This window comes from Cavia porcellus, unplaced genomic scaffold (genome assembly GCF_034190915.1).
Source record: "Cavia porcellus strain 051 isolate PalLab524CR breed Dunkin Hartley unplaced genomic scaffold, mCavPor4.1 scaffold_26, whole genome shotgun sequence".
NCBI lineage: Eukaryota > Metazoa > Chordata > Mammalia > Rodentia > Caviidae > Cavia > Cavia porcellus.
In genome coordinates, this window is record NW_026947509.1 from 48179144 (window position 1) to 48197196 (window position 18053).

General features: G+C 37.1%; 1 protein-coding gene across 1 annotated transcript in view; it reads left to right on the forward strand.

Annotated features, from left to right (window-relative positions):
• The window catches only part of Cps1 (carbamoyl-phosphate synthase 1), a 111908-nt gene that overhangs the window by 62973 nt on the left and 30882 nt on the right, over positions 1–18053 (forward strand). The window contains exons 22-25 of the mRNA XM_003474476.4: positions 10167–10308; positions 11618–11683; positions 12144–12207; positions 14320–14501. Of these exons, the coding sequence (XP_003474524.1) occupies positions 10167–10308; positions 11618–11683; positions 12144–12207; positions 14320–14501 (454 nt within the window). The remainder of the gene's footprint in view (positions 1–10166; positions 10309–11617; positions 11684–12143; positions 12208–14319; positions 14502–18053) is intronic.

An 18053-nucleotide genomic window follows, 5' to 3' on the forward strand; every position in this document is an offset into this window, starting at 1 on the left:
GGTTTCACAAGTTGTTCATGATAAAACAAGTATCTGAGTTTAGGACGTTGAGGCCAAGAACAGCATTTGTTCTTTCAGTGTATCCCACTGCTGTGGAAGTGAAGAGATGAGAATTTACTACAAAGTAAATAAAACAGGAGGACAGCCTTTCTTCTGATTTACAGAGAAAGGAGAGGAAGGTCATTGAGTAAGTCCTCAAAACTGATGAAGAACTGGTAGGAGTGAACTCTACCATTTCTAACTCTAAGGATGAAATTTATAATGAAAAGAGATGGGTAAATGTTTGATTTGTAGAAAGCAAAAAGTGTTCTTATTTTGTTTTATTCATGAAAATGGGAATCTGCTATAGAACAAGATAGTTTAAGAACAGAACTTAAACTCGATGCTGCTTACCTACCTGCTTGCTGTTTGAAATAGTGAAGACTACATAGTTTCACTTCATTGCTCTGTGACTATTTCATATATGTTAGTATCATCCTCCAATTAGGATGAAAATTTCCCTAGGGCCAATACCAAATAATCTAATGTCTTAATAAACTTCTTCATGGTTGATTTTTTATGAGTATATAATACAGTTCAGTATTTTAAAGTACCCCGTTAATTCCGAAATATGTCAATGTTGTCTATTCTTTACTTATTGTATTTTAGCATAAGGAAAGTACCCAGTAATACCTGTAAGATGATGTCAATTGAATAAATAAGGACATGTTATTGGTAAAAGGAAAGATCAGAATTCTCTGTCATGACCAAGCAGTGGGAAATGTGGAGAGGAGTGCAATTTGATTGCTGGTTGCTCAAAAAGACCCAACATTTCAAGTGGAAATGTATAGTCCAAGGTAGAGACTGACTGGGTTGGAAGACATTGTAAGTCAATGTCTGCATTTTAATTTTTAGAAATATGTTTCCATGTCTACTTATTAATTCAGAGGGCTCTGGATAAACACTTTTTAATAGAAGCAGACTTATCTAATTGTCTTGTACTATTGGGGAGAGACCATGTAGAAGTTAGCATTAAAATACTCAGAGTTGCATTATAAAAACCACTAATGAGAAGAAGCCAGTATTTACACAGTTATGATTAAATAACTCACAGCTTTAAACTCATGCATTTTCTGAAAAGTTTATATGAGAAATATTCATAAATATTTCCCGTTGTATTGAATGATTTGACTTAACCAGGAAAGAAGGTTAAAGAAAAAAAAAACCAGTATTTCTAATACAGACATCCGTATTTTTCTGGTGGAAAATATCACTATTCTATTTTTACAGATGGTGAAACTGAGTCACAGCAAGGTGTGTGTCACTCTCTGTGTCATGCCAGTCAGGGGAAAGCAGGGAATCTAGCTCAGCGTTCAGTCTTCAGGTTTAGTCACGAACGCTTTTCAGAAGCTTCTTTTTAGAGATATGACTTTCAAATCAGACAGCTGGAGATCGGTTCCCACTCAGCTGTCAGGTTGTGAGCTGCATGTTTTCCTGCCTGATTGTTGACCCCACTTAGGGCAGAAGCATTGTGAAGAATGTGCCCTTTTCCAGAACTCTTGGGGGGGAAACACAGGGGGCTGGACAGGGAAGAAGCCCTGCAGGTTACTTTTAGAAGATATAAACAGAATTTCTAAGAGTCTGGAGACCTATAATAGGATCTATATTTTTAAAATTTGCTTTATTTATAATAAGAGTATATATGTATTCATATATATATATATATATATTTCTTTAAATAAAATGCACGTGCCTTGTTTTTCCACGTTCATGCATGTGTGAGTAAAAACAACTGTGTAGAAGGCAAATGAAATTTAGGCAAAATAAGCTTCCGGAGGTATCATTACAGAAGCTAGATAATCAGTTGCTGATCTCTGGGATTTCTTCACCTGTACCTAATACTGAAGATGCTTTTGCGGGGGCCCCACATCTGACGTCAGCAGGGAAGGTGGGGTTGCATCCTGAGGACCACCGTGAGCAGCAGCCCTGCATCCTGAAGGTGGAGGCTGGGGCCAAGTGCTCTGTGGGAGACACCTTCTCTTTAGAAGATGGATTTTGGTTTGCTAGCAATGAAAGCATGGTCGTCCTCATGGCTTTAAGGTGCTGGTGCATGGATTTTTACCTGGGAGAGTGAAAAGACAAAGAAAGCTGAAGTATGGGGCCAAATCCTGGAGGTGACTTGCCAGTTTTGTTTTGCCAAACTCTTGAAGTCTTTCTACTTTTCCTGCTCTTCCTCTTGGTCCTTTGCCTCCCCTGATAAGTTGCATGGAGTTACCTATGTGCTTACGTATTCATCCAGCTCAGGAACTGTTCTATCCACTTCGGGGTAGTCAGAGCCTGAATCCAGGCTGTGGCCCATTTCTAGAAGCCAAAACAGTCATGTATTGAAAGTTATGCATGCGTTGTTTGGGACAACATGTGTAGTATTTGGAAAAATGCTATTTGTGAAAACTTGACTTAAAAGTGGAGAGTTTTAAAGATAACAGGACTTTCAAATACATTTATTAGTGAATTAACATTGAAGCATATCAAAGAGGTCTCAGTCTCAGGGTTTCTGCTGAGGCTGTGTAAACTGTTCCCTTTTATCTGTGAGATTTAAATACTAGACCCACATTCTTGGAAAATGTAAGATTTTATTTACTGACTGCATTTTATTTTGGGGAGTGTATATATTACATAGAATTAAAATCATAAGTAAATGTAGTAATCTAATAACAGAAGCCCCATTCCATAATATGGACTTTGCCTTTTATTTGTCTAATCAGATGATACTTTTTGATAGGTAAAAGTGTGCTTTATTATACACTAGTGGACATGGGTAACCACTTTGCTGAGTGGTCTCTGTTTTTCGTCTTTACCAATATTGTGGGCTGACTTAAAAGAAAGAGTGCCCACATTTTCAATTAAGAATCACTGATAAATAAAATGTCTTTCATTAATGTCTTTATCTCTCATGTACAGAACAAACAATACTTAACCCAATGTTCTTGTAAATACAACATCATGATATCTTCCTTGTGGGATCTGAGCTGACTATCACAGTAATGCTATAATATCACAAGTACTGAGTTTTAAGCACATTCTTAAACTATATTTTACCCACAGGCTATTAAAACAGTAACAAGAGAGTAAAACTCTCAAAGACCCAAAATAACAATCTACCTACCCTAATTTACTTTCCTCATTATTAGCTCTTTGTATTTCTAGAACATGATTACAATATTATATTCAATAGTATAGACCTGTCTTATTATAATAATGTAATGTCACAATATTTCTGGATTTTTTTGTGTCATTAAACATTTGGGAAAAATGAATATAGAATTTTGGAAATTAAAATTACCTTTTTGGGGGCTGGGAGTAGAGCACATTGGTAGAGTACTGGGTTTATTCTTTGGCACTGGGAAAAGTACTATTTAAAAATAGAGTGTCAATTTCACATAAGATTTTTTTTTAGTCTCTTGTTACCGTTTTATTCTCTTGTTACTGTTTTAACAGCCTGTAGGTAAAATATACTTTAAGTATGTGCTTAAAAATCAATACTTGTGATATTATAGCACTACTGTGATGGTCAGCTCAGATCCCACGAGGTAGATATCATGATGTTGTGTTTACAAGAACATTGGGGTAAGTATTGTTTGTTCTGTACACGAGAGATAAAGATTGAGGTTTTAATTCCTTTGTAGGCATAGTTGCTATATGGAAACAAACACGGCACTCTCAAAAAGGAGGAGAAATTAGCAATGTTTACCCAGTTGTCTATGTTTCTATTCTTTGCTCTCCTAGGTACTAGTCATATTTTTTAAAAAATGTCTTATATTTTTTAAAGAAAAAAGGTAACTTTTATCTCCTTGAAAGAAAACGTGCAAAGACTATTAACTTCTCTCTCTGCACTGATAGAACCATTGTGATTTTTTTTGTCATAGTCTTAGGTTTCAGAAATGCAAAAAAAAAAAAAAAAAAAAAAAAGCCCTGTAAAACTTAGGGGAGAAGTTGTTTAGGGTTGCTAGACAGAGATCACATCTCCTACTCAGTCCTCTTTCCGTAATAAAGTAGGTGTCATTACTGAACATTAGGCTGAGTGAGTTTTTCAGCTTTTGTCTTTTGGGGGATTTTTTTAAAAAAAGAAGATAATAATGCAATCGCAAGCTAATCCCATAATTGTAGGCCAAGTGGAGTGTTCATTTTCACTTCAGAGCTTGTGCAATCTGGAGGGAAATTTGTTTAGTATTACTTGTGAGTTGGTGGATCAGATAAAAGCCAGTCAAGTGGAAGAGAGTCCTGTGTGAAGTGCGCAGGTCCCTGGTGATTGCCATGCTGCAGGCGTTCCTCCAGTCCGCTAATAGATTTCCCCAGCTCCGCGGTGCCAGGTGAAAATTTCTTCATTAAGAGGAATTTATTCCATTTCCTTTTATCATTTATTATTGAAGACCAAGTGTGAGTGGAGGAAGCTTCAGAGATGACAGGGTGGAATTTTAAACAACAACAAATCTCCACTGCAAGTGGGAGAGAGAGGAGACAGACTTGAATTGTTGATAAACCAGACAGCACACAGGAGACTTTCTCCAGTGGAGGCTGAGCCTTGCTGTCTGTCAGTTAAAAGATTACGTCAGGGTGTGTAGAAGTCTGAATGTCTGGCATTAAGGTGTGTGTGTGTGTGTGTGTGTGTGTGTGTGTGTGTGTTTCTCCCTTTAAAATTCCACACTGTCATTTTGTTCTACTAAGTAGAAAAAAACTGAAGATTATGAACAGGCCAACTGCACAAACCTTGGTGTGTCTTTGTTTTATTGCTTAGATTTTATTGCTCAGTGATGAAAGTCTAACCTTTGAAGCCTTCGCCCTTGAACTCTGATAGCAAGCAAAGCTGGTGGGGATAGACAGATCTTAGAGGGTACTGTGCTTAAGTATAGAGTTAGTGTGTGTATGTGTGAAAGACTAAACAACCAACAAGATGCTAGTACGCACAGGTGTAGATCAGATGACACAAGGATGCTCTACTATACGTGTTTTAAAGCTGAGCTTTCCTGCCACTCGGCTGATCACATTTTTAGCTTGGAACAAGACTCCCTTAATTTGTAACGCAGCATTCCCCACTGTACTTCAAAGAGCAGTTTGAATTACAGTTTTAGCGTTTCTATTTCTTTTAGTAATTATTCTGTTTTGAATTTGCCCCAAATGAACATTTTCACTTTGAAAATATAAAAAACACTATAGCCTTATTCCTAAATTAAGATTCTACTTAGCCTGATTTTACAACATCAACAACAGTGACCACAAAAGCTGAATGGTGGTAGGAGCTGTTTTGAGCAGGCAAAATGGAGGGCAGCCTGATAGAGGCAGATCAAGAGGAGAAGCCCATATCTAACGCTCCACATTGTTAAATGGCTTTATGTTCGCTTAAGATTATTCATCTTGAATTTGACTCCAAGGAGAGTTAACCTTATCTAAATCACTGGCCCAAAGCTAATGAATCGTGTCTTCAAGCTGTCTCTTCTTTTATTTTATTACAATGAGACACAAAATAAAATCTTGTATCAGAACAAGTTGGCAGTGACATCAATTTTCTCCATGGGTAGTGTTATGCCAGCAAGCCTTGGAACAGAGGAGAGAACAGGTCGTGAGAGTCAGAGCAACTCAGCCTGTCCCCACTGCAGTTAGCGTAACCCAGGTGGCACTTGTCTTTGGAATGCTATGGTGGGGTCGGGATCAGCATCTACTTCTTCATAAGAGGTCTGCAAAGTGCTTTAGACTATTTAATTGTGTCTAAGGAGTAAAAATAATAACCAGGGAGACCATGAATGAAATATGGTAAAAAACTACAGTGCTTTGAATGTTATATAAACATATTCAGTTAAGGTAGATGAATGCATTACTGACACGCCATACTAATTGAATACACTCTCATTTTTAAGGCGTTTAAATATTACGTCACACTATGTATCTAGTTATTTGCGTATTGGGCAGGGTTAAAATGTTTTTGGTTTATTAGGAAAATATTCTAAAAATCAGCTAAGGAGTTGAAAACGGATACTAGGCAGATGTAGCTCAGTGTATATGTTTCAAAATTCTCACCTGGGATAACTGGAGCGGCGACTCTGTAAGAGAAGTTTTCACCTTGCTCTGAAATATCACTTGCAGTCATTATTTTGTCTTACTGTTTCTCTCGCCGGTCTCCCCTTATAAATAATGAGAGCACTTTGCAGTGAGGATTCTGTGGGGGAGCAGTAACAACTGAGTTAGTCTTAGTGACAGGTAGCTATTTTTTCTTTTTTGCTACCAGAGTTGAGCATAAAATTAATTCACTTCTTTTTTTGTTATGCACAAGGATGATGCTATTCATCACCTTTTTAAAAAATTCCTCCTTTCTTTATTCCCTCCCTCCCTAGCTTCCTTTTTTCCTGCCTTTACAGGTTCAAGAGTCAAGATCTTTTCATAAGCAGAAAAAAAATGCGTATTTGCTAGAGATACCTGAAATGTACTCTATTGAACTTTTATAGTGAAAAAGAATAAGAGGAATTATGTATAGTCTGTATAGAAAAGACTGCATTCCTGAACATGGAAGAAACAAATGCAAGTTTATTGCATCCCCAATAGAAATGTGAGGAATGAAATAGTTTTTAAAATATTTATTTGATATCATTATTTATACTTTTTACTTAAAGCAACATAGCAACAACCTTTAAATAACTGGCTGGTATGCCATATTAGGAGAAATAAAAATACAACATTCAAGATCAAAATGAAAGAAAATGAAAGCAAAGAAAACCTAAAGCATCATGCAAAGAGAAGCACATGACTAAAAAAGCTAAAGATAAATGCATGACTTCTGCTTGTTTTTGGACCACAAATTGTGTCTACAGTACTGCTAATCCATACTTGTAATTGTGAATTCAGTGGCTCATCTGAACACATAGATGTGCTTTAGGAATCTGGATCACTAGTTTTGTTTTTTTTAATCAGGTTAGGATTTTGTAAGTTAAATGGTCATCTATGCAGTAATATGACATGGCTTTTGACATTGATAGTTTTGCACTAATAAGGAAATGTTGTACTGAAAAATCTTATTCTGTGTTTGTCTTTTTTTTTTTTTTTTTTTTTACTGCTAACCAACAATGATGGGAAAATGTTTTAGTAAGTATAGAAAAACCTTTAGGTAGGGGTTTGCCCAGTGGTAAATATGCACGATTTCTCTACCTAATCTAAGGTTTATCCCTGTGTTTTAATACAGCTATAGACCACAGAATGTAAACATTATTATGATTTCCCCCGTGCATGTAAATAGTATTATGGTTTGAGACCTGCAAAGCACACAATCAGAGATTTTCTTTTAGAAGACTCTCATCTAAAATTCTATCATTATTTGTAATGTATTTCTACTTTGGGGCTGAATGCATACTTGTACGTAAGTAAGTAATTGATTTAGGAGCAACTTGGCAAGAAAGTGGAAACATGTTTATTAAACAAGTGGTAACCACAAAATCTATCCTCCATTTTTAAAGAACTGAAGAAAATAATAAATTATTTCTTAGCCCTTAAAGATCAGAAATCACATGCAAATAAAGTGTTTCCAAGCAAGAGGCTCCTCCCCACGCTGCACCCGGGTTGCATTTTTCTGGGAGCATCTCTCACGGTGCAGATGCATGGCTGTTAGTCTATGTCCTCTGACCTCCTCCAGGGTGAGAGCTCTGCGTTCCTTCTCCATGCCATTCATACAGGAAACACGAGTCTGATACCCAGCACGTGCACGCTAAGGGTAAAAACACAGCTGGAAGAATGACAAAGAGTATCGCTCCGCTCTCACCCTCCAATCCCCTGCTCACTCTTCCCAGCCATAGAGCCTCAGCATATTTTCGATACCTGGGGAATCTATCATTGCCCTCAAATTATTGCAGGTACTGTTTCCTTGCCCATAGCACATCTATAATTCCATCTCTCCAAAGCTGAACTTTCTTTATGGCTCGTGTGCCTCCCTGACTGCTGGCTATTTCACAAGTACAACCACTCACGCTGTTTATCTCCTTACGCTGACCTTGCTGTGCACCACGCATCTTAGCCCTCTGTACATTGTTTTGACTCACTCTGTCACCACACTGTTTCCAGGACTGCTTTTGCACAATAGAGCTCCAAGTAGCACTGTCCAATAGAAAGTCCTGTAAGGAATTGTTTTGTAGTCCACCTGCCTGGCACAGTAGCTTCTGGCCACTGTGAGTAGCTATCGGGCACTTGAAATGCTGCTAGAGTAACTGTAGATTTAAATTTTTGGTTTCTAAAAAGTTTTAGTTAATTGACCTTTAAATTTCAGTAATCACATGGTGAGTGGCTACTGTATTGGATAGCAGAATTGTCAATCATATTGCATAGGGCTTAGCGTGTATTCTAAGTAGTAATATCAAGCTGTAACCAAGAAAAACATGTTGCTTTGAAAGGATTCTTATAAAAAAAGTTGGCAAGATTAAATTCACAATAAAAATAGAAGGATACATCAGTAAATGCATTGGGAGATGTAATGCGCTGATTTGAAACAGGAGGGAAATCAGGTACAACAGAAACAAATGAACTACGGAGAGTTAAAGGTGCAAAAATCCAGACTAGTCCTGATACTAGACAGTCAGAAAAAGGGTCGTTATGTGCACCAGATTGATCATTTCTTCTCAAAACTCAGAGTATGAGTTGAATTAAAAAATTGAAGATTAGAATGAACAAAAAGCAAGAGATTTAATTCAATTACATTCTATTAACAAGATTTCATGAAAATGCTTTCTTTGGTATAAGTTAGATATTCTGATAATATGCTGTTATATTTGAGACTAATTGTATTGACTATTGAGCTGTTTGAATTTCATTGTGCTATCATTTGAAATAGCCCACAACTACGTGGTTAGGGGCATTTTTTTCTTCTGTAACTTAGCTCTTGATAAACTATTTTTTTCTACATTTTAAAATCTAGTTACATGCTGATTTCAACTACGTTTTTGCCATTTCTGTGAGAAAGAGTTGTAATTTCTTTTATTTATTTAATACATATTTATTGAATGCTGTCTGTGGGTCAGATAATGTTGCAAACTTTGGGAATAATCTGGTAAGTGAGCCAAATATATTTATCGCCCTCATGGAACTTAAATGTAGCAAAAACAAAACAAAACAATATTTGGTGAATGAATGTTAAAAAACATTAAAAATATCAGGTGATAATGCCACGCTAAGGAAAATGGTTCTGACTATGCCCAGAAAACATCTCAGTCAGAACTAGATGGGGGAGACCAAACTCAGTGGCTTCAGGGATGAGGCTTGCTTTTAGTTGACCTTTGGAGGGTCGCTGAGGCCGGTCTCTGAGGGTTCAGGAAAATCTGGGGTGGTGGAGGATATGTCAAAAAGTGTTGAAGGTGAGAGAAATAACACAAAGTCTGCATTATAGAAATGAGCATGGAAGAAGATGAGGAGCCAAATCTAGGTTGAATGGAGAATAATTATAAAACCATGAAACTCTCTTCTGAGCTAGACAGCTTAAGCAGTGCAGGAGGGAGAAGGTACGCAGTCTGAAGCGATACTGGGACACTGGGGAGGGTGGGCCAGGATAGATCCAGAGCGCAAGTCAGGCATTGTTGGAGGAGAGGCCTGGATTTGCAAGTCATCAGCACCTAATGCTACTTGAGCCCATGACAGTGGCTCAAGGTATAGAGGAGAGAAAATAACTAGGATAAAACAGGCGACAAAGTGTAGAGCCTCAGGGAGAAAAACAGTAAATAATTGTAAAAAAAAGTAGTGTGCGAGGTAACTTAGTAGAAGCCAAAGTAGCTGTGTTTGGAAATGATGGAAAAATCAAGAAGTGATAATATGTTATGAAAACTGAGAACTGATTTATAGTCCCTGAATATTACCGAAAAGAAAATTTACCAGAAGAACAGATGCCAAAGGCAAAGATGAAATAAGGAAATAAATAAGACAGGTGAGCAGGATGAGAAAAATACAACTCTGAGGAGAGGTCAGTGCTGGCTAGGGAGGAGCTGTTATCATAGACGATGCAGGACCTAGCAGGTGAGTTAGTTTTCGAGTTTTTAAAGATGAGGAAACCTCAGGAAGTTTTCCAGGAGCAAAACGAGGAGTTTTTGTTGCTCTTTGAAAAGGAGCAGCTCATGGTTTTGGGCTTGTTTGTTCTGAGTTCCAACCCTCTCTGCTGTCTATTCCAGTGAGTCCCTTTCCCAGGAGACCCTGAAGAAAGCGAAGGAGATTGGCTTCTCAGACAAGCAGATCGCAAAATGCCTAGGACTGACTGAGGCCCAGATGAGGGAGCTGAGACTGAAGAAAGGCATCCGCCCTTGGGTTAAACAGGTGAGAGAGGTCCCCATTCTACCCTGGGTGTCTGTGATGAAATACAGGGACCAGCTCCCCATACCATTCTCAATGCAGAGAAAGCCATATTGAGAAACAGAGCCTGCTTGTGTGACTGATGCTCGTGATGTCATCAGCTTTATTTAGTACAGGGATGATTTATGCCTAAAAGGGAAGGAAGTAGTTTGGGCACAAGACTGTCAAAATATGAACAGATACCGGATTTTCCTAAATCACAGAAGAAAAAAATCAAAATGACTTGTCCTTTGTTTTTTGACCTGTGTCTAAATATATTTGTAATATGAGAAACTGTTAGTGTGATATTAAAAGGACTCAAAATACCCTAGCATGATGGTGAGTCTCTTGAAAATAATAGTTATCTCCATTGGTACTTAGATTTTACAGGGCAATACTTTATTTTAAGTGCTCCATCATTATGGTTCATTTAGTATTCATTGTGATAGGGCCAGGCTTAATGAGGTCATCTCGTATTCATGACAATCACACAGGAATGTTCACAGGTGTATGTGCTTCTTTTTTTTCTTTTGGCTTTTAATGGAAGGAGTATCTTGGTTTAAAGTACCACCAGCTGCTTTTTGTCCTTTACAAGCATTGGCTTTTCTCTGTTTGCTTGGGGGGTGGTGGTGGCACATAGATACACTTAGGTCCCAAGCTTGGTGTTAAATATTTTCTATTCAGCAATTATTAGCTTTCTTCCTGCTCACCTGTCTTATCCTAGCTTGCCCTGTTGGCCTCAAATTCCTGCTCACTAAGCTGAGCTCTTTGGCCCTGAGAGCAGAATTGATTTACTTTTCATAAGTGTGTTCAATGAGATTCTGTTCTCCACCCTCTGCTTATGGTTTATGGTATTTATGTGATCTCATTTCTTACAGGCTTCAGTGAATTCCATCTTGTGTGTTAATTTGTAAAACAAATACATCTTTATGCATAGGTCACTCTACTCTGATTTTAGATCTCATACACCTGCTTTAGATAGCTGGTTAAGTTAGTTTTCCTGGTAACTAGTGGACCCTATGGTCATCTCATCCTGTTTAAGGTAGGTAGTGATTCAGCAGTGCTCTGGGGGTCTGTGTGACTATTTATCACTGAAGTGATAACTAGATCGAATTATTTCTGTCTTCCTTTATTCCCCGAATTAGAAAGCAATTAGATCACACGTAGCTTTTCCTGTCTTTATGGTTGACAGTACTAGATATCAAGGAAGTATGAAACCAGCATGAAAACCCCACAGTCTTAAAAATTATAACATAGTAAGAGAATAAAATAGATAACTGGTTTTCTTTTGCAGATTGATACACTGGCTGCAGAATACCCATCTGTAACAAATTACCTGTATGTGACCTACAATGGTCAGGTAGGAACTGCCAAATTGTCTTTTCCAGAAATCTCTACGTTTAATAACTGAACCATATCAAGGAACACATATTTTTCTATCTTTGATTATCTAGTGATCTTGGTAATAAAAATGACTTCATGTAGGTCAGGTGCAGGGATATGTTTCTAGCCTCATTTTTAAAGAACTACTTTAAGATATTGAAATCAACCTAGTAAAATATAGGCATAATAATTCCATGAGGGTAAAATTATGCTGCGATCTCATGACTGTTTAATTTGCTACTACTGAGTTAAATCTAATTTTTACAAGTAAATAAAGCTTGTATAATATTTTTTTACTGGTGGATTCCCAGAGTTAAGAGCATGCTTGTGAACAAAAGCAAGAATGAAAATACACATTTACATACAAGACAATTAGTTTAATGAAATGGAAGGATAAGATAATAATTTCCACATTTTCTGATTTTTTTCCACCCCAGGAGCATGATATCAATTTTGACGAGCATGGAATGATGGTGCTGGGCTGTGGTCCTTATCACATTGGTAACATGATGACTTCTATTTATATTGGACCCACAATTCATATTTGTATAAACGTTGATTCATTTTTGTTTTCAGAAAGATGTGAAAAAATGCTATCACAATAAATGGCTTGCCAGTTAGGAAGCTGAGGTTCAGAGAGCTAAAACCCAAACTTGTGTAGCTATGTAGTGGTAACAGTGAAACTTAAACACAGATCTCAACTACAAATTCAACTTCATCTCACCATATCTTTTTGTCCTTATTTAGTGACTCAGGTCTTGAACTGGTGTTGGAGACTGGAATAGACTTCAATTTTACCTCTTCTAACACAGTTCCTTATAAGGTTCTAAATTTATGAAATGACTTTATTGTAGATATTAACTCTGACCCTCTATGAGTCTTCTGTTTACATCAAATGCAGAGAGTTTGTTTCACTGACAGGTAGAGTAACACCATCTAATTAAAATACACTCAGCTATAATTGTGATGTTCCCTCTCAAATCAATTAAAATTAGATGCTTAGTAATCACTCAGATCTGTTATGGTTTCCAGGTGTACATTAAATTAATAGTGATATTAGTAAACAAGAACACTTATATTTAGTTATTAAAAAGCAATCTAATAGGGAAATGGTAAAATATATGATTTAGGAGTCTTCCTCTGTTTCTTTGAGCATGAACAGTTTGAGTTTTTGAGTTTTTACAATTAACTGGGTGCCTCAAGATCACCAGTTTTAACAAGTCTTTTTTTTTTTTTTGGTCTTTTTCCTTTTTATCGGTACCGGGGATTGAACTCACAACTGCCTGCTTGCAAGGCAGGTGCTTATGCCGCTGAGCTAAATCCCCAGCCCAACAAGTCTTAAAGTAGGACAAAAGCATCATTTTTACTGCTTTAATTATTATCTTGGTCCATTTCTGCTACTATAACAAAATGCTTGAGGCTAGGTTAATTTATAAAGTCCCAAAACATATCTCACAGTTCTGAAAGATAGAAAATCCAAGACCAAAAGATCAGCAACTTCATTTATCTGGGGAGGGCTTGGTATTTCCCTCTAAGATTACATCTTGAGCCCTCTATTCTCTGGCAAGAAGGAATACTGTATCCTCACCAGCAGAAAGCAGAAAGTAACAAAGGAACCAAACTCTCTCCCACGACCTTTTATTTTGCCAATGATCTTTCGACAAGGGCTTTGCTCTTGAAAGACTCACCTCACAGTAATGTTTCATCAGGGTTAACTTTCCACCACATGAATCTGAATCCTGACTCAATCAGACCATAGCAGTCATTTTACGGTTTAAATATCTTATCAGCATATATTCTCTTCTCTAGATCTTTTTTCATATCATCAGTTTTACCTGATTTATGCAGTGATGCTGTATTACTTTAGGATACAGAACAGACTAGCAGAGCTGTTAATCCAGTGTATGTTTACTTGATAGTGAGAATTAACATGCTACTACATTTGGATGCCATTTTTTAAAGCCACATTTAAGTACTAGAACTTTTCGTTCTATTGCACCCAGCAAAGGTGATATTTTGAGGCATTTGGATCATTGTTATACTCCATATTATTCGTAGAAGGTTACTCAGGCTGCATAGGATGGCCTCTCAGGTTTAAAGGGATATGCATAGAAAGGATAGATCTTTCCCATCAATAAAGACATGTCAGAGACAGAAAGCACTTTAGGGATCAGGGTTCCACTCTTAAATGGCAGGCTAAGTGAAAAGATTGAAAGAATTCAAGTAATCTGATCACTGGCTTACCTCTTCAGGAATTGAGGTCACTGTGTTCACTTTGAATTTCTTTTCTGCTAACTAGGTTTATTGTTAACATTAAAATCATCCCCCATTACCATTGTTTTCTAAATGCTTCAAATACAGAGAATATCTACTGCAGAATATAGAGCAGGAAAAAAGCCAATATTTCATCATGAGTTAGAACTTGTTTTTGTCATCATTAATACAATGTCTCATAGGTCTGAAATTTATAATTTGAAGTTTTAAATTTTGAACTTAGAGGCTTTTGCTTCCTCTTCCTGGACGGACCGGTGGTGTGTATTTTCTCTGCTTTCCTTTGCGTTGTAACTTCATGCTTTTCTTACAGCCACGTTCCCAATCTCACTGTCTCTGCAGGCAGCAGCGTGGAATTTGATTGGTGTGCTGTCTCCAGCATCCGTACACTGCGTCAACTTGGCAAGAAGACAGTGGTGGTCAATTGCAACCCTGAGACCGTGAGCACCGACTTTGACGAGTGTGACAAACTGTACTTTGAAGAGCTGTCTTTGGAGAGAATCCTGGACATCTACCATCAGGAGGTAAAAGAAGAAACATATATGCAGCAGACACTTTAGACCTATCTCCATTCATGTATGTAGATTTATATGGTAGTTCTCCTCTGGAGAAAAAGCTTCCAGCACATTCTACTGCTTAAGGCTATACTGACCTCTAAAAAACAAATGAACCAACAAGAAGAAGAAAGAAAGAAAGGAAGGGAGAGAGAAAGAAAGGAAGGAGGAAAGAAAGAAAAATAAAAATCATTCTAGTTTTATAATCTTGAGGATCTGACCTAGAGTGATTATTTTTGTATAAAAGTCCCATTTTCTTTCCAAGCATTAGACTCTATTTGGTAACGTGTACCAGCTAGCTATTAACTAGAGCAAGATGACCTCTCTAAAATCTTGCACAAGGATTGAATTGGTCACCTAGAGATTTAATAAACAGCCTCTTCCTTGTTCTTGTGACATGGTTTAATGATCCATATTCCCAGAGAAATAAGTTGCTCACCAAGGACCGGTTAATTCCTTGTTCCATCAGATGAAGCTGTTTGTCCTCAGCTCAGGATCAATGAGTCCATTCTGAATGATTTTCGTTCCTTTGTGGCCTCATCGTACCCTTGTTCCTCCAACCCCACACAGATACTGAGTGTAGCTCCACTGTGGATTTCAGTGATTGCAGGTTGTTGTAAATCTATGCAACAATTAAAAAGTAACTACTGAAAAGTTCTAGAGTAATTTCCAATAATTTGATGTTATTATAGTCAATTTCTAATAAAAGGAATCATCTTTGTATGTAGAATAGAATTATATGGGGGAAAATGAACTGAATTGAAGCAACAAAATTCAATTTTAGATTCAACCTGGTATTTATTGTTTTATCTTCTTTTAGTTAGTGAATCACATGAATGTGAAATTATGCTAGGTGTACGAACTACGATGGTCACGTGGAATTTATGGTTGAAATAATACTTTAAGACATATAGTGCTAGAATAATGTTATGGTTTTATCCTTATGAAGAGGTATAGTTATTGATTTAGGCATGGTATAGTTATTGATTTAGGCCTGGTGTACTAATCTTAATATAATACAATATGATATGATTCAATAGGTTGAAAATATTCTTTTGCATTCTTCTAACAGCTTTTTAATGACTCCTTAATATTCATTTGTTATATAAGGGTGGCCATGAAAACAAGTGCATTCTACAAATATTTCTTGAGCCCCGTGTAAATGCTAAGTTCAGAGGGATAGATGTCTATAAGACTAGCTAAGACATAAAACTGAGATTCATGATATGAATATATGAAAAAACCAAGTACTTGCTTTAAAAATATTCAGAAGCATTGGCGGTAACAGCGGCAGCCATCTTACAGATTATTTCCCTGTGAATAATTACAGGCAAAAAAGAGACAGCTTTTGGATATATTAGTGAGATTCTTTAAATATAAATGAAATACCATAGAAGAAGTAAGCTGGCCTTTCTCTGAAACTGACATTTAGAACAGTATGTATGATGAGGTCCAAATGTTATTTGTGTTTAAGAACATATGCATGATGTTCCACTGGTGTGGTCTTTAAATTGTCCCACGGGAACTGTTCCGGGCACACCCCTACACACATGCACATGGCTCTGTGTTTCCTTTAGGAGGTGGTTGTGCATCTATCTCCACAGAGCAGACTCTGTTAACACTATTCTGTGGCCTCTCCTCAGAAGGGTGCCTGCCCCTGCAGGAAGCTGCCTTCTGGCCTGGTTGCCCTTAGGGTGCTGAAGGCTCTGAGGTGGTCAGTAGCAAAAGCACCCGTCTATGTCACTTAGAATAGCATTACCTGGCCCCATGGGACAATGTAATGTATGCTGGATCTGCTAATCTGGGTTTCTTGGTCTAGTTCTGGGCCAAGGCTGTTTCCATGGCAACCTCTGAAGAAAACAGAGGGGAAAGTCAGAGACAAGACTCTCCAGGTGGGTAAGGCAGGAAGAGGTCTTCAGCAGAGGTAGAGTGAGGATTACTCAAGCCATCTTCCCATTTGCTTCACTTTTTAAAAAATAAAATGTGATAGCAACATCATTTCTGGCTATTAGGCATCACATACTATGCCTTATGTTTTTGTTTGTTTGCTTGCTTTTTTTGGTGTGTGGAGAAGGGTCAGTTAGTGTCTGCCATCTACTGGGCTCCGAGATAATAATTTTGCTTCAGATGCTCCTTACAGAGCAAACAGGTGTTCTCAAAGTGTTCCAAGGTGAATGGCTTGAAATGACTACATTGTTCACAGAGTTGCCGCTCTGTGTTCCTCTTTTCCTTTATGTGTTTGCTGGTGATCTATTATTCAATTATCTTTACAGGCTATAGTATGAATATAGATCATAAGGGTCTAGTTTCAAATATAGATTTCCCCTGGGTTTCTTTGGAGGTTCATGGTTTGAAAAGTTAAGTGAGCAAACATTAATTTTCTTCTGTATCCAGTCCTCATTTAGGGCTTGTTTCTCAATTCTTTTTGTACTTGTTAATTAAAAAGCAGATTTGAGCAGAGGGAGTGTTACACAGCTATGGTCCCAGCTCCTTGGGAAGTTGAGGCAGGAGGTCACTTGAGTCTAGGAGTTTAAAGTCATCTGGGAAATACAGTGAGATACCATATCAAAAACAATAGTAAAGGAAAAAAAAAACACAACAAAACCAAAACCCAGATTTGGTTTAAAAATACCAAACAACATACCCAAGCAATATTTTTATTGGTGTCCCTGTGTAGTTTGAATCCTGTTTTAATATTCTTTTCTTGTTTTTTTTCAATGCAATACTTTGCTGGAATGTATCTCATAAAAATATACTCTGCTTAATGATTTAAATGTCCTAATATATACGTGTATTATATGTACAGATGTATATATGTATATGTGTGCATATGCCTATATATGTAAACACATGTATACTATATATGTTTACATGCATATAGATATATATAATTAGACAGTGGTACATCCATATCACAAGGGGAGAAGCTGGTGTATTAATTACAGACATAGTGACAAGCAAACTCACTAGAGAAAACATGTCTTTAAACAGAATTGGGGTTCATTTTTTGTCATATGTGTTTTAATCATGATTAAATATAATCCTAAATTTCTACCTAGAATTTAAACATGAACTACTAAAGTTCAAATTACAATAATATAATACATGACCCTTCTCATTGGCAGATGGAATTTTGTAAATTGGAGACTACCCGTGTAATTGCAAAAATCAGGACCATTTTTAATGAAGCAAATGCTATTTATATTAGTAAGATAAATTTTTCTCACATCTCACTTTACATAAAATATACCACTTAATCAGGGCTAACCAAAATGATCAGTGCCTATGCGAAATTAAGATGATCTGAAATAAATTTGAAGCATATTCTTTTAATCCTTTAGTGTGCAACATAAATTTCTGGTGTGACTGCAGCCTACATATTGTTTCAGAAATATTCCTGTACTATCTCAATGACATTAGGCTTAAAAAACAGGCAACGAAGATGACAAAAATGGTACAGAAACAAGAATGTAGCTCAATGGTGATTGCATGTGTGCCATGCTTGAAGCCCTACCACAGAAA